At 37.9% G+C, this 16,912-nt stretch overlaps 1 protein-coding gene and 2 long non-coding RNA genes across 6 annotated transcripts; 2 read left to right on the forward strand and 1 right to left on the reverse strand.

Moving 5' to 3' along the window:
* Positions 1-201: 201 nt before the first annotated feature.
* On the forward strand, positions 202-3,029 carry LOC112190032 (UPF0481 protein At3g47200). Of its 3 annotated transcripts, XM_040512703.1 has the most exons (5): positions 202-322; positions 862-1,865; positions 1,960-2,151; positions 2,568-2,901; positions 2,991-3,029. In XM_040512703.1, exons 2-3 carry the CDS (start codon positions 873-875, stop codon positions 2,053-2,055), a joined length of 1,089 nt encoding a protein of 362 aa, XP_040368637.1. In that variant the 5' UTR covers positions 202-322; positions 862-872; the 3' UTR covers positions 2,056-2,151; positions 2,568-2,901; positions 2,991-3,029. The 3 variants fall into 3 exon arrangements, with proteins under 3 accessions (XP_040368637.1, XP_040368635.1, XP_024185224.1); XM_040512701.1 differs by having other exon boundaries at positions 862-2,151; XM_024329456.2 differs by lacking the exons at positions 2,568-2,901; positions 2,991-3,029 and having other exon boundaries at positions 1,960-2,349.
* Positions 3,030-7,999: 4,970 nt separating this feature from the next.
* LOC112190141 lies at positions 8,000-12,440 on the forward strand. The gene is made up of 6 exons (XR_002932257.2): positions 8,000-8,090; positions 8,641-8,777; positions 8,873-8,960; positions 9,207-9,290; positions 9,744-9,927; positions 12,304-12,440. It is a non-coding gene; the product is annotated as an uncharacterized LOC112190141 (long non-coding RNA).
* Positions 12,441-14,844: 2,404 nt separating this feature from the next.
* Positions 14,845-15,770, reverse strand: LOC112190113. 2 transcript variants are annotated; one of them, XR_002932248.2, is made up of 4 exons: positions 15,643-15,770; positions 15,381-15,536; positions 15,207-15,285; positions 14,845-15,094 (listed from the first exon to the last, which is right to left on the reverse strand). It is a non-coding gene; the product is annotated as an uncharacterized LOC112190113 (long non-coding RNA). The 2 variants fall into 2 exon arrangements; XR_002932246.2 differs by lacking the exon at positions 15,643-15,770 and having other exon boundaries at positions 15,381-15,633.
* Between the last annotated feature and the right edge of the window lie 1,142 nt (positions 15,771-16,912).

Consider the following 16,912-nt stretch of genomic DNA (forward strand, 5'->3'; position numbering starts at 1 on the left):
TTAATTTCCAGTAATGTTCCAAACACTCTTATGGAAATAGCAGAATCTATTCCATTCCATATCGGTATGGAAATGAAAATAAATCTTTTTCCTATTTTGATATTCCTGTCAACCAAACGAGTTAGTAGTTAACACTATCATCACCCTTCCTTTTTTTTCGATTACCATCGCCATTCCTTGCTTTGCATTTAATTTTCATTTCTACAATTCTACTTCCACTTGTTTATAAACAATCGCAGCAAGCCATCTACCTGAGCTTTCCCGGTCAGCTAGCTAGCTCCCAAAGGCAACGACTCACTTCGGTATATTTCGACCAGGGCAGGTGTGAATTCAGTTCTCTCTCTACTCTTTTATTTTCGATTCATAATCCTTCTTTTGGGTTTCCGAACATATAAACTATCTGAGATATTCCTCCCGTTGTACACAACCAAGCGTTTTGTAGAAACTTGAAGTTACTCTATGCATGAAATTAATTGGAATTAATTAAGCAAATGTTGCTGAGTTTACAAATACATTACATGCTCCAGATCAAAAAATTTGCTAGATTTTATTATTTTATTAATCGAAATTTATAAGATCTAAATGCAGGTAACTTATTCATATTTTTATACAAATTTATTTCAAAAGTTTCTTATAAATTTTCTTATAGAGAAAGTTTGTTGACCGTTTGATATCCATAATCCCATTTGAGTCTACACCAAAATTGAATATGAGATCGGTGTTAAAATGCGGTACTTCTAGCTTGTGAATAGAATGTATTCCCTTTTTATGTAGAAATTGTTGAGTTTACCACAAAGTATTTTTATGGCATAGAAAATGCGATCCGGATTTTTATCTTTGCATTTTATAAATTGCGCTTAGGTACATCTACAATGTCTGGATTTTCTCAACATGAACAAGAGAGGAGGAGAATGGAAGTAAACAATCAAGCTACTCCAAATGAAATAGTAAACCCGTTAGAAGCTTCAATGGGTGAGAAGCTGTATAACTTGTCTCCTGTATCCCCTATGCGTTGTATCTATCGAGTTCCTAACCGATTGAGACATGCAAATGAAAAGGCCTACACACCCAATTTAGTCTCTATAGGGACATTTCATCATGGTAACGAAGCCTTAAAACCCATGGAAGAACACAAAATGAGGTACCTGAAAGCTTTTTTAGGTCGGAGCACGCTGAGCTTGTCGGGTTATATACTGAAAATAAAGGCTCAAGAAGAAAGATTGCGCAGTTGTTACATTGAGACTATTGAGCTTGATAGTGATGAATTTGCTAGAATCATTCTTGTGGATGCAGCATTCATCATTGAAGTCTTACTAAGGTCCTATTATGATCATTTGGTAGATGCAAATGATTGCATTTTCAGAAGACCAAAGTTAATATGGGATCTATGGCCTGACATGTTGTTACTTGAAAACCAATTGCCGTTCTTCATTCTCGAGGATCTTTGCCCACAATTGATCAATTCCAGCTCTGGTGGAACTACCAGGAGGCTTTCAATGGTCGTTCTCTCGCTCGAATTCTTCAATAATTGGAGAATATTGGGCATAGAAGGAACTGTGCAGGAAAATGATGTCAAAATACGTTCTCAGCAAGAAGTAAAACATCTTCTTGATCTGTTGAGAACGTTATTGATGCTACCAATGTTGGAATCACAAAATGGAGGGAACTTTCATTTTCCTCCTAGCACGACAAAGTTACACCAAGCAGGAGTGAAGTTTAAAGTCGGACCAAGAAAAAGCTTGTCCAGCATACAATTCATTGATGGGATATTGGAAATTCCAAAGTTAATCCTTGAGGATCACACAGAGCTTATAATGAGAAATGTTGTTGCATACGAGCAATGCAATTTTCCCTCGAAATGTTGTGTAAGTGATTATGTTCTTGTCCTCGATTCTCTTGTGGACACTGCAAAGGATGTGGAGTTACTTATCGACTATGGTATTTTTGAAAATTGTCTAGGTGACAGCAATGAGGTTTCTCGTTGGATCAACAGTCTCAACATTGGAGTTGGATATAGTGGTGACTTTTATTTCTCTACCGTTTGTCAAAACCTGACCAAGCATTGCGATGTCGGGTGGCATAAAAGGATGGCAAATTTGAGGCAAAATTATTTCAACACACCTTGGCGTACCATCTCTGTGGTTGCAGCTGGTATTCTCCTTGTACTCACTTTTGTTCAAACTGTGTGCTCCGTAATCTCGGTTGCTTAAATGTAATGCATTGATGAGAGATTTTATTGAGCTGAATAATAGGAGACTCAAAAAGAAAGGTTTCTTTTAGAATCAGAGGCTCGGGTTTCCTTGATGCAAATTATTGTAAGAAATTTGTTGAAGTGTGCATGTAGGTGAGATAGTGTTGCTGAGTGATTGAAATAAGGTTTCGCAAGTGTCAGTTAATTTGTAGCTTGAAGTGTTGTTAATTGTACTTGGAAGAGAATTCTCTCCTTTCTTTGTTCATTTACTATATACTAAAGGAGGGTTGGTGTTCATTTCTCCTGTTCATTTAATAGTGGTTTTGGCTTGAAGAGGAGTGACTCTTTTGCCCTTGCTCTTTACCCTCAATTGCAGGTTGCCATTCTTCTAGGGGCTTCTCATTCGATTGCTGTCATTCTTCTAGGGCCTTCTCTCATCGGCTTTGGTATTTCAATAGAGACAGAGACTGTGATAGCGAAGAGTGGAGAGCAGGCCTTCAATTTGAAGCGTGATTGTAGTGAGATTGGGGATGGCAGGCCCCTTTATGGTAACCCTTAATCGCGTGTACGCATCCCTTGCACCAACGACATCACCCCACTGCTTCACTCCTCTCTGAGTTTAACTCTCTTAAGACCACTACTGCTCCATAGCATATGAATCAAATTCCTCAACCATGTTCAGTAAATTTCCTCTCGGTGCTGCAAGAAAGGTATTGCTTCTTCTTACTCTGCCTTTTCTCATCTGAGTATTACTTGCTTTTCTGGGTTCGTGCTTATTTGTGGTTTCATGTTGATAAAGAGGTACAAACCAAGACCCATGAGGGCTGAAAGAGGCAATTGTTAGGAATTTGACCTAAAATTCTTTTTGCGGAAGCAGACAAGTGCAAAACAATATAGATAAACGATCGAGAAAACAAACACAAACTTGTTAACAAGGTTCAGCAAAGAACTTTGCCTACGTCCCCGGGCTGCTTGGGTTTCACTATATAAGAAGAAGAATACACGAACAAGAATACAAGAATCTCTCACAAGAAGTTATCACCAACTCTCAAGACCTCACTTGCTCTCTCTGTTTAATGCTTCAAAGACTTGATCTACTACTACAACCTATGCCCTTATTTATAGATATCTAACTAGACCCTATAAGACATTGGAAACCTATTCCTAATAGACATAGAAACCATTACCAAGTAGGATTATGTAAGCAGGTAGGAAACAATCAAAACTCCTCTTTGATCAAGGTTTAACAAATCCTTATCCTATGTGGAATCGGATCCACACACCCAACAATCTTCCACTTGGAGCCGATTATGCTAGTAGCTAACATTCTTCAATACTCTTCAATCATAGCCAACACAAAACCCATTATCACAGCCAACATCTCCTTCTTCAAACTTGGAGACGAACTGAAGCCAAGCACAACTTCAGTTTACTTATTGACACAGACTTAGTCAACATATCAGCAGGATTCTCACTTCTTTGAATCTTCAATAATTGCAGCACTTCAGTCTCCACGAGTTCTCGTATGTAGTGATACTTCATAGGAATGTGTTTAGTCCTTGAATGAAAAGCAGGGTTCTTTGCTAAGTGAATTTCACTTTGACTATCACTGTGCAATGCACAATTCTCTTGCTTTTTACCCAATTCCTCCAACAGATCCTTTAGCCATACCACCTCCTTACCAGCCTCTGAGACTGCTACATACTTGGACTCTGTTGTAGACAGGGCCACTTGCCCTTGCAAATTTGAGACCCAAGATACGGCAGCACCACCCACATTATACACATAACCAGTAGTACTCCGACAAGTATCATGATCTACTGCCAAGTCTGCATAAACATATCCTTGTAGTTCAACACTACCTCTCTTGAAACAAAGAGACATATCAGTAGTACCCCGAAGATACCTCATGATCACTTCACAGCCTCCCAATGTTGCTTTCCTGGATTACTCGTGTACCTACTCACAACTCCAACTGCATGAGAAATATCGGGTCTAGTACACACCATAGCATACATTAAGCATCCAACTGCTGATGCATAAGGTACATTCTTCATATATTCTTTCTCTTTTTCGCTCTTGGGTGATTGTTCCTTGGACAATTTAAAGTGAGCCGCCAACAGTGTTCCTACAGCCTTCGATTCATCCATATTGAATCGCTTAAGCACCTTCTCAACATACTCCGCTTGTGAAAGCTTTAGAGTACCAGCCACTTTATCACGGATAATCTTTATACCTAAGATTTTCTTCGCCTCACCCAAATCCTTCATCGCGAACTGGTTTGACATCTCTCTCTTCAACTTCTCAATCTCATTGAAGTCTTCCCCAGTTATCAACATATCATCCACATACATTAAAAGAATGATATAAGATTTGTCAAACCTCTTGAAGTAACAACAGTGATCGGATTGACATCTTGTGTAGCCACTCCCACACATGAAAGCATCAAACTTCTTATACCACTGTCTTGGGGCTTGTTTCAAGCTATAAAGGCTCTTTTGCAGTTTGCATACCAAGTCCTCCTTACCAGGTGCTATAAAACCTTGTGGTTGCTTCATGTATATGACCTCTTTCAAATCACCATGAAGAAAAGCAGTCTTGACGTCTAGCTGCTCCAAATACAGACCTTCAGCTTCCACTAAACCAAGCACCACTCGGATTGTGGTATGTTTCACAACCGGCGAAAAGAACTCATCAAAATCAATTCCCTCCCTTTGCTAAAAACCTTTCACAACCAACCTTGCCTTGTAACGTTTGCTCCCATCAACTTCTTGCTTAATTTTGTAAATCCACTTGTTATGCAATGCTTTCTTATCTGTTGGTAACTTAGCTAACTCCCAAGTATTGTTGGACATGAGAGGGTCCATCTCATCTTGTATGGCACCCTTCTACTTAGCAGAACCTTTATGTTGCATTGCCTCATCATAACTCACGGGTTCACCACAGTCAGTTAACAGCAATTAGTTAGCACAAGGCGAGTATCTATCAGCTGGTATTCCTTTAGTACTTCTTGACGATACTCTTGGCACAAAAGGAGGTGTCACTAGCTTATCACTAGGAACTTGTTCTTCAGGTTGTGCGACCTCAGGAGCTTCTTCTTGTTGTCGTTCCTCCCCATGATTTCCCTTAGACACATCTTCATTGGACAATTCTTCCAACCTTGCAAATTGCCGATCTTTTCTTACAGGACTTTTAGGTTTTGCTGCTTGCCTATTCTTGTACATCACCTCTTCATTAAAGATGACATTCCTACTCCTTACAACTTTCTTATTCTGCATATCCCAAAACCTATAGCCAAGCTCGTCACCGCCATAGCCTATGAATATGCACTTTTGAGACTTGGAATCCAACTTGCTTCTCGCACCGGACTCAATGTGAACATATGCCACGCAACCAAACACTCTTAAATGCGATAAGCCTATCTCTTTTCCGCTCCATTTTTCCTCAGGTAGGAGATGATTCAATGGTACTGATGGTCCACGGTTAATTAAATAAGCAGCAGTATTAACCGCATCAGCACAAAACATGTCTGGCAATCCTGCGTGTATCCTTATACTCCTTGCGCCCTCATTCAGAGTCCTATTCATGCGTTCAGCCACTCCATTTTGCTGTGGAGTTCTGGGAATTGTCTTCTCCATCCTAATCCCATTCTCTGCACAATACTCTTTGAAATCATATTACCATAGTATTCACCTCCATTATCCGACCTCAGACATTTGATCTTTGACCCGGTCTCATTCTCTACGATCGCCTTCCACTTCTTGAAAGTATCAAATACTTCCCATTTATTTTTCAAGAAATAAACCCATACTTTCCTTGTGGAGTCATCAATATAAGTCACATAATACTTTGAGCCACCTAACAAAAGCTCCGGTGCAGGTCCCTACACGTCAGTATGAACCAACTCTAGTTTTGTATCTTTTGGTGCCTTGCCACCTTTTGCTTCCCAAATATGCAGTCTTCACAAAGCCCAATCTTCACTGAGTCCACAGCATGTAGTTTACCCTTCGACTGAAGTACACCCATACCTTTCTAGCTGATGTGCCCAAGTCTACGATGCCATAAGTACGCATCTTCATTTTTCTCAACGATCGTAGTGCCTTCATTGTTCTCAACAATAGCAACAATATTCAAGGTCGTATAAAGTGTTTCTGTCTTGATTCCACGAGCTAACACCATAGCTCCTTTACACACCTTCCACGTACCTTTGTCAAAGGTAGTGCGACATCCTTCATCATCCAACTGACCCACAGAGATCAAATTTCTCTTCAACTGCGGTATGTGTCTAACATTGGTCAAGGTCCAGGTTCCACCATTTGTCAACGAAATCTTCACATCACCCCTTCCCACAATCTCCAAGGCTCCACCATCAACAAGAAACACTTTGCCAAAATTACCACGTCGGTAATTCACCATGAGCTCTTGTTGTGAAGTTGAGTGAAATGACGCTCCAGAGTCTACGATCCATGACTCTAATGGTGCTTCGGTAACGCTTAGTACAAGTGCATCCGAATCACACTCAGTTGTGTTTGCCATCTTCATTGTCTCCTTCCACTGGTTACAGTCTCTCTTGACATGTCCAGATTTCCCACAATGCCAATACCCATCGGACCACTTTCCTGACTTGGACGCACTTTGGCCTTTTCCAGGTGCCCTAGACTTGGACCTTCCACGATTGTTGTTTAAGTTCTTGTTGAACGTTCTACCTCTATTTTCTATAGAGAGCGCAGAACTTGAAGGATCTTCAAGGTTATTTTGTCTTCGCATCTCTTCATTCAGAAGAATGTCACGCACATCATTAAACTTCAGCTTCTTCGTAGTCCCAGCTCCACTACAAATTGAGTTCACAGTCACATCCCAATCCGAAGGCATGGAAGTCAACAACACCAAAGCTTTGATGTGTTCGTCGAATTTAACATCCACCGATGCTAGTTGCTCGATAATATCACCAACTATCCCAACTTGCTGGCGAATAGATATACCCTTACCCATCTTCAAAGTGAACAGCCACCTCATCAAGTACAACTGTTGAACGACATTTGGCTTCTCATACATATTGGACAAACTATCCATCATCCCCTTCAACGTAGTCTCCTTGATAACAAATCACCGTACATCATTCGAAAGTGATAGTCGAACGGCTCCAAGGGCCATCCTATCCATCTCGACAAATTCTTCCTCCTTCATATCTTTTGGGAGCTTGCCCTCTAAAGTCTTAGCAAGTTTCTTCATATTCAAGTAGTCCTCAATTTGTGACCTCCATAGGCTAAAGTCATTACTGTCGAACTTATCGACCCTCTTCTCAACGTCTTCTATGCTCATTGTTTCCACTCTAGAGCCTAAGCTTTGATACCACTTTGTTAGGAATCACCTAAAATTCCTTTTGCAGAAGCAAACAAGTGCAAAACAATATAGATAAACGATCGAGAAAACAAACACAAACTTGTTAACGAGATTCAGCAAAGAACTTTGCCTACGTCCCTGGGCTGCTTGGGTTTCACTATAGAAGAAGAAGAATACACGAACAAGAATACAAGAATCTCTCACAAGAAGTTATCGCTAACTCTCAAGACCTCACTTGCTCTCTCTGTTTAATGCTTCAAAGACTTGATCTACTACTACAACCTATGCCCTTATTTATATATATCTAACTAGACCCTATAAGACATTGGAAACCTAATCCCAATAGACATAGAAACCATTACCAAGTAGGATTATGTACGCTTGGTAGGAAACAATCAAAACTTCTCTTTGATCAAGCATTAACAAGTCCTTATCCTATGTGGAATCGGATCCACACACCCAACAGCAATGAGTTGCATAATGGGAAGTTGATTGTGCAGAATTGGGGATTTCGGAGTTGGCCTGATGGGATTCAGTCAATGGCTATCCCACTAAGGTGAATGGCTATCTCGCTATTTCCTTTATCAATAATGTTGGGGTTGATTGATTTTGATTACAGTTTGTAATTTGATGTTTCAACAGTCTGCTGTGGGGTTGCTTATAAATTTAAGGCATAGACACCTACTTACAGTTTTAGAGAAATTTGTTCTGCAATTTTAATTGGATAGTGAGAAATGTGATTGGGGAAGTTCAGTTTGTTGGATTGGGGGTGTGAGATTATTGTTTGATTCCTTAAATTAGAGGTCGTTGAAAATTATATTTGGACATCTATTTGCCGTTATGCAAATTATATTTATTCTATGTTTTATAACAATTTTGGTGTTTAATGGTTCTGTGATTGTTAAAGATTATGATTGCCGGAAGTATTGCCTCAAAGGAGAAGACATGGTCATGTTCTGATTCTGCCAATTAGTTTTTTTTTTTTTTTTTTTGGTGGAGGTTTTAGTTTTTAAGATTATATATAGTACTTGATTTCCTGGTTATTGATGTTTTGAGTTTAGCTATTAAAGCATGAAATTGATGTTTTGATGCTTTTTATCTTTCAGAGTTAATCTTTATGTGAATGAAATACTCCAAAGCTTACCAACATTTAGGAATCTCAATCATTTGAACTTGGACCTCTATTCATATTGAACTAAACGTGAAGATGTTGATCTGGTGCCTGATTCCAAATTCTAACAAGGTACTCTGCTTTTAAATTTTCTGCAATTTTTTGTTTTGTTTTGTTTTGTGTGGTTTATCTTTCAAATGAGTGATCTGGGGTTTTGTTTTTATTAGACTGATAAGGCTTCAATGCTGGATGAAGCAGTTGAGTATTTGAAGCAGCTCCAGCTGACCAGCTTCAGCTGACCAGCTTCAAGTACAGGTCAGATAGTTTTCACTTTTTGGGATTATATAATTCTATTAGCATTACAAGCAATTGCTTTTAATACGTTTTCAAAGATAAGTCGTGTTGAGTAGTATGGATTTTTTAGCTATGCACTTGATTTTCTGTTGTGTAAGTTCAAGTTTTGAGGTATTATATTGATGCTATTATTCAATTAGCCATATTTGATTGCGTGTGATTGATTTCTCATTATAGTTTGCATAGTTGTGGATTTTGGGTTTTCAGAGGGGAGAAAGGAAGAAACAGAAGAAGGGGGAGACGGGAAGGACAGAAGAGGCAGGGAAATCCAAAAGACGAGACAGATTCAAGGTACAAATTTATACACCAAATTAATTTTTATGCTTATTGGTTATGTATTATAATGATTAATTTCAGATCGATACTAGGTTTTCAATTTTGATCAAGTTCCTTTTCACTTCGTTGTGTAAATTTGAACTTGAATTTTTGAATCACTGGGCATCTCATGAGTCATTGTCCACCCACTATACACGTACATGTGAACTTAGGAAAGTCCTGCATGATTACACTTTGCTATAAGGAATTCTGCAATATTTACTTAATCAGAATGATTCGATTTTGAATTATGTGATGGTAAAAATGTTGAAGTGTTGTAGTCGGTGACTTGATAGAAGCTTTTTGAGACTTGAGTGTGTTTAGTGCTCTAATTATGCATTTGTTGTGTAGTATATGCTTCCTTTTTTTCCTTTTTACTTTTTTCTCTTTTTTTTTTTTTTTTGTAATGATTTTTCAACTTCATACTAGGATATGTCTGCTGGAACAAGGAACAACTTTGAAAACAAGTTTTGGGCCAAAAGCCAAGATAGTGGCAGCATCCATTCATTTTATGATGTCGGTGCTAATCCACTTGACAAACAAGTATCAATATCAAAATCTGACAAGAGGAGGCGATTAATGTTAAAGGGTACCGTTGGTAGCAGTATTCAAGGTGATCACTGATATTTAAATCTTTCTACAAATCAATTACAACATGCGAGACAATGTATACTAAATAATTACAAGTCATGTTTGTAACAAATGAAATGGCATTCATACCTTTCCAAATGTAATCATCATTTTCAAAATTGGTTACTGTTCATCATCATTTCCAAATGCATTGATGCAAAACTGTCACCGCATTTCCTATTTTGACATGGAATGAATGTGTTGTTGCTGGTATTTGTCATTAATATACATTGAGATTAATTAACATTCTGAGGAATGATTGCTAATTTAGTTGTCAGAAGCAAAGGAATTTATTGGCTATTCAGCAATGTCAAAAAGTATTAACAAAAATTAAAATGCGGACACTGTAATATGAATTTTTTGCATGAAAGCTAGATTCTTTTGTAAAATTGCATTCTTTTTAGTTTCTTATCCATTTCTGTAAGTAAGTTAATGTAGAAAACTTGGTTACTTAGCAATAGCCAATAAGATGGTTTTGCCAATCAGTTTACAAAGCAATAGCCAATAAGATCTCTGATCTCTGTCATTAGAGGATCTATTATCTATCATAGACCCACATGCACTACAAAAATATGCACATAATATAGGCCTTAGTTAAATCTTCTTCCATGTAATGGTAATGAATCCATAACTATTGAAGTCATGAGTTATGTCATGGATGAGTTAAAGTATGATGAAACAGCTACAAAATTCTGATTCCATCTTTGGGAGATTAATGTACAATCAAAAGCTCCCAGTCTGTGTACTGCTTCTAGAGCAAATCCTAACTTTCTATCTTAATCACAACAATACTGTGATTAAGAATCTTAGAGGAAATTTAAACCGGCTAAAGGTGTATTAGACGATGATCCTCATCACCTACCAAATAAAGAAATCATTTTATTAGAGTTACAAAAGTATTTAAATTGGATGCTTAGTGGCTTATAATATACAGAAGAGACACAGCTGAATGCTTCTTCCACAAGACTGTTGTATGGTATATAAGAATTTCCATTTGAGATTTTTATTTTTATTTTTTGATAGGATTCGTTCGAGATTGTTCGCTAATTCATTTTCAAATTAAGTCTGTTAAATTTTATTCTTTCGGGTCTGTTACGCCCCAAATCCTGGATAAATATACTTTACCCTAAACCCTAGCTTAAGCAATTCCTTCATTGGACCTGGAGCACATACCAGGGAACCAAGAGTCTGACTATTTCATTAAATGCTCTAATAGCACATACATCATTTTGACCTTTGTTTACAGGCTTTCCGCCTTAAAATTGTATGTCAATCTCCCTTAAATTGTATTCAATGTGGCAAAAAATTATGGCCAGCAATTGTGAACTATTATTATATCGTATAGTCATTACTTTCTGTCTTTCATGTTAGTGTTTTGAAAACCAGGAATGAATTACTACTTCACCTTCAATGCTAATTGCTTCCTGTAGTTCACTTGATGCAAGCTAGATAGCCTTTATTTAACTTATTCTGCCCCTGTGATTGTATCCCTCCACATTAGGCTCTATATGTGATGACTGATGCATCCTATAACTGATCCCTCCTTCATATGTCAGTCTTCGATTATAGATATTCAAAGAATAGTTTTACTAAATGTCAAGCTTTTGTAGAGATTTTCCATTTCAGTTTTTAAGATGCACACAAAAAATCAAGAACTAAATTCCGCTTACTACCCTATACTTTCAAGGGTTCATCAATTCAGTCCCTGCACTTCTAATTTAATCAGAAAAGTCCTTGCCCTCTCCAATTTCATCAAATCAATCCAATCCGTCACCACTCTGTCAATTTTCGGAGAAAATTTCCAAACTACCCACTTCATTCACAACACTAACACGTCGGCGGGCTGCCTAGTGATGGGTAATTTGAGAATTTTTCCTATGAGAAGGTCCCACGTCAGCATTTTAACAGCAAAAATTGACGGAATAGTGATGGATTGGATTGATTTGATGAAATTGGAGAGTGCAAGGACTTTTCTGATTAAATTAGAAGTGCAGGGACTGAACTGATGAACCCTTGAAAGTACAAGGTAGTAAGCAGAATTTAATCCAAAAATCAATATATATATATATATATACACACACACACGTATGTAATACAAATAAACTAAAACCAACATGTTACTATTGAGATAGTCTGTGCAATGTATGTAATCATCTGGTAGTCATTTGGATTAAAGATGCTTACAGAAATCAATGTGTGCGTGTGGTTTACAAATATCTTTTACAATAAACTAGCACCAACATGTAAGTTATATGATTACTCATTGTTCACTTGCATGGTAGACCATAGATCAAAGACTTCTAAAAAAAGTTTGATTGCATCCAAGTATCTAACTTCTAGCTATCCTATCATTTATCAGATGTGACAAACCAGGGCACATTTTGCTTTCTGGCTATGATTTCTGGTAACAACCGCTGCATAAGACAATGATAAGCACATCATGGGGTGCCCCCGCTGCTTTCACCAAAGGTTTCAACCTTCAGCATGTCTCTGATGGTCTGTATGGGAGGCATCTTCATGTCTACTGTTTGAGTCCAAAATAACATGTTTTCCCGATAAGAGGGACTCGAAGAAAACCGGGCCAATTTCCGTGGCCCGACTTATATATTTTCGATAAGCTCGGAATATATTATTTAGAGGCTAAATAAAGCCTACTTGGAGGCTAAGCAATCTTGGAGCAAATCTGAATATTCTTTGATTTATTATTAATTATCAAGATATTTGATAATTAATGGTGATTTGTTTGCTTGATTGCCAAGTACTGTGTAAGCGAGCAGATTGGGTTGATCAATTAAGGAAGGATACAATTACCCTTCACTAGCCTTCACAATCAATAATTATGGCTGCCCATGCAATTAATGGCATGCACCTACAGTATATACTTCCATGCAATCATGCTTGATGGTGGGACATATATGTATATGATATATATGATGTGGTGGCTCTTGCATGATTTAATTAAGGAAAGGATATGGTGGACACGTGAAGCATGGCACAAGTAACAAGGGAGATATATATATATATATATATATATATATATATATATATATATATATGATTGCATTGCACCTGCATGACAGAAGATCAATTAAGGGAATATCATCCTTAATTGCATGGAGCGTCGAGTGCTCGCGACGATATATATAATTAATGCATATCCTACAGTTTGTTGAAGAGGAAGATTACGTCCAGGACTCCAAGAGGTAATTAACCTTGCCTAGAAGATTGCTATGACAGAGTCAATCTCTTATCGCTTACAATAGCTATCAAAACTATTAAGAGTTTTGATTTGATTCAAGACCAATAACTGTGGCCTAGAATATAGTATTTCATTCATATTTGGAAAGTGAATCTGCAGTAGCCTATATATAGAGGCTAAAGACGATACAGAAAGAGACCTTTTGACCTTTAATCTCTCTGAGCAATCGATCCCAGCGATTACAAAGCCTCCCCGGAGCAAACCCTCAACCTCGTTGAAACCCGGTGATCGCCCGCCAGTCCTAGTCTCCTTGCGAGCCGACTGTCAGCCTCACCAGTTCAACCCGGCGACCGTACTTCCAGTCTCAGTCTCCCCAGGAGCCGACTGCGAGCGCAACCGCCACTGTTATTTCCAGCGAAGCAAGGGTAACGCCCTCGCAACCTAGCGAAGCTAAAGTCACGCTTTAGCGAACCCGTGTTCCTCTCAAACTTCCCAGTGATTGCTCTGCTCAGCTTTCAAGTTGAGTATCGATACGGTGAACGAAAAGAGACCACAACCAAAGCCCTTACCCGCGTAAGGCAAGAAGTCCTTCTCCGGAAGGCAAGAAAAGAACCCTGTGACGAGGTTGGTGCTCTCCTCGTCCACAGCGCTTGAAGAAGAAGTCAGGTCACGGGACTACCCCAACGACTGCACCCCGCGGTGCTGGCACGCCTGTGCAACCACTCGCCCAAAAGAGACTGTTTGCACACTAGCTGGTTTTGGAGCCAAACATCTACAGTTGGCCTGAGGGTGAATTGAAACAAACTTTGGATCTTGGCAATGCAGGGCTCTTACCCTTGGAGGTGATCAGTAGTATAAAACTGATGGCAGTCATTAATTTTTACAATATATGTTATTTTCTTTTTTGGTTAATCTCTTTGAGCAAAATGATGGAACAAATTTTCTACACTAATTTCAGTCTTGATTTCAATTGGGTACTTTAGCTTTTGTTCTTTGATTTCTGCTAATTTATGCAATTGGGTTATATAGCAGAACAAGTTTGGCAATGCTCAAAGAAAGTTTGGAAAGGGGTTGACCTAATAAGAGAAAGCTTGCCCATATTTAGCTTGGGTATTAGTTTGTTTAGTGTGTTGGGGATGTATGGGAATTTAGTAAGTAATAGTTTGGGATAAAATGAGCAATGAGATTACTGCTTTCGTGCTCCTTTTTGACATGATTTCAGGCGATAGAGGCTGATAATGTTATGGGCTCAAGTAGGGTTGATGAATTTGCTGAACCTGTTTTACAATATAGACACAGGTAGAACCCTGATGCAAATCCATAATTTAAAGTTGCGTTTTGTTGGGAGGATGGAGTACCATAATGCCATAGAGTGTTGAAGTTACAAAAGGACTTTAATCTCTTTTGTTGTATTACACAACAATAGTCACTACTAGTAAAAAGAGCTATATACACTGATTGAAATCAGTGTGTATAAATCCTAATAGCTACTGAAATCAGTATGGGAAGCCCAATGGCTACCCTACACTCACAGATGTTACGTCTGTTCTATTTGATGGGGTGGTCTTTGACCTCTCCCCACTGATAAAGAAGTCGGTGTGAATTGTTCTGGGGGACCCATCACAACTAGCAAAAGGGAAAAACCTATTACAGAGATCTCTCCTACTTTAGAGTCCGTGTGAATTGTTCCCAAGGACCCACCACACTTCATTTAACATAATTAATTTATTATTAAACTTTTAATCTTATATATTCTTTTAACTTTTGTAATTTTTTAGTGATAATATTTCAAGCAAGGCTTTCCTTCTCATCAATCCGGATCTTAGCAAACGTCTCGACTTCTTCGCTATGATCTTCCAAGTAGTTCATATAGATTCTGGGTTGTGCCATTGGTTTCACTTTGATTTCCTTGTAGAAAGCTCAAAGACAAAGCCTTTAATGAACTGGGCACCTGTTGAATATAACACACAGTCACAATGATCACAGAGAGTTTTTAGTGTGCGAAATTGAAGCAACTAAGCGCAACGATTAACAATTTCTATTGAAATAGACCAAATTTATACCTTGGGATTTCTGTCCGTAATTTTTCAAAGAGCAATGCTTATTGCTGGAACGTTCATAACCCTCTTCAGTCTCAGCTTTCTGCAACAAAACCCACAACCCAGACTTTCTTTCAGGTAACCCAAATTCAATACCAAATACAAATCACAGAGAATTAGAGAGGGAAAGGAACGCACCTTTTCCTTTAGCAATGGTAGGGAAGCAGACAAATGCAGCGGCTTTCAAGAATAAACCTCTGAAGTCGTTTATTAATCCATCGACCTAGAAAGTTTAGCCGGTATAGATCCATCTGTGCGGTCATCATAATCTATCCTTGGAACTAAAAGGTAAATCTGAAATTCAAAATCACTCAATTGTTTATGGAGAAGAATTTCTAATATAGAGAGCACCTGATTATCAAAGCCGGAAAAAAGAAGAAGAAGTGATGAAGCAGATTACCTTTGAAGAGGATAGAGAGGGGATGAAGTTAAAGTATTTTTTTTGTTCACTAAAGAGATAAGCTTCGATCAACAAAACAAGATAAGCAAAGCTGTGGCTAAGGTGAGTAGGTTAGGAATTAATAATATAAAATATGTTTATTGTTACAGATAGCCGTATGAGATACAAACACAACATACATAGATATCTGTGTGATATAGCTATTGTTACAGATATCTGTGTGAGATAGGTATTATCACAGATATGCGTAGGTCTACATTGTCATTTATAGGGGTGTGCAAAACATGGTACAAACCGGCCAAACCGGCAAAACCGACCGATAAATATGGTTTGGTTAAGGTTTTTTAACTTTAAAAATTGAAAATCGGTTCAATACCGAACCAAACCATTTATAAACTGGGTTGGTTTGGTTTCTCTTGTACTTAAACCGCGAAACCCGAACCGACCGGTATGTTTGAAACATAAGAGAAAAAGTTTTATATATATATATACACACACACACATAATAAATATATATTCATTTGTCCGGTTTGTTCTAAGTAAGTTCTAAATCTCCAGTTATAACTTTATTCTCAAATGATATACTATCGTATTGAATTCAAGGCTCAAAGGCCTAAAACCTTAGTATATAATCGCTACAATTTTTTTGATCATTTCATATCACATCTTTGATCTCTCAATCTCTCATTCTTTTTAATACTATCATATTAAGCTAGTATTGATGGCTAAGTCGTTAAATAAGTGAATCACTTTGAATCTAATTTAGGTTTTAGTTTTGGACTATATGTTTTGGATTTTAATTACTGAATTTTAAATTTGGATAATTTAACACAATTTCAATTCTTAGGACCGAATTTTTACTATGAATTTTTTTATAAATAGCATGTTAATATTATATAGGTGAAAACCGCCTAACCGACCAAACCAAACCATCTTTAATTGGATTGGATTGGGTCGGATTGAGCTTTTTTTTTTTGATGACCGGTTTTCTAAAATGCCTAAACCGCTCACTTTGGCATAGAGATGGTTTGGAGTCAAAACCGATCCAACCCAATCCGTGTGCAGCCCTAGTCATTTATACGAATAACTGTATAAAATACAAACAAAATATACACAGATATCTGTGTGATATAGTTATTGTTATAGATATCTGTGTGAGATAGGTATTGTCACAGATAGACCTGTAAATGGACCGGATTTTGATCCGGACCCGCTCCAGATCCGTAGCTATTAAACGGGTTTGGATCGAACATTTTGATCCGTTGATCCG

Source organism: Rosa chinensis, chromosome 1 (genome assembly GCF_002994745.2).
Source record: "Rosa chinensis cultivar Old Blush chromosome 1, RchiOBHm-V2, whole genome shotgun sequence".
NCBI lineage: Eukaryota > Viridiplantae > Streptophyta > Magnoliopsida > Rosales > Rosaceae > Rosa > Rosa chinensis.

Coding starts and splice junctions, on each gene's coding strand:
- LOC112190032 (XM_040512701.1), top strand. CDS start 873: ATGTCTGGATTTTCTCAACATGAACAAGAGAGGAGGAGAATGGAAGTA. Junction 2,152..2,567: donor CATCTCTGTGGTTGCAGCTG/GTATTCTCCTTG, acceptor CCTCAATTGCAG/GTTGCCATTCTTCTAGGGGC.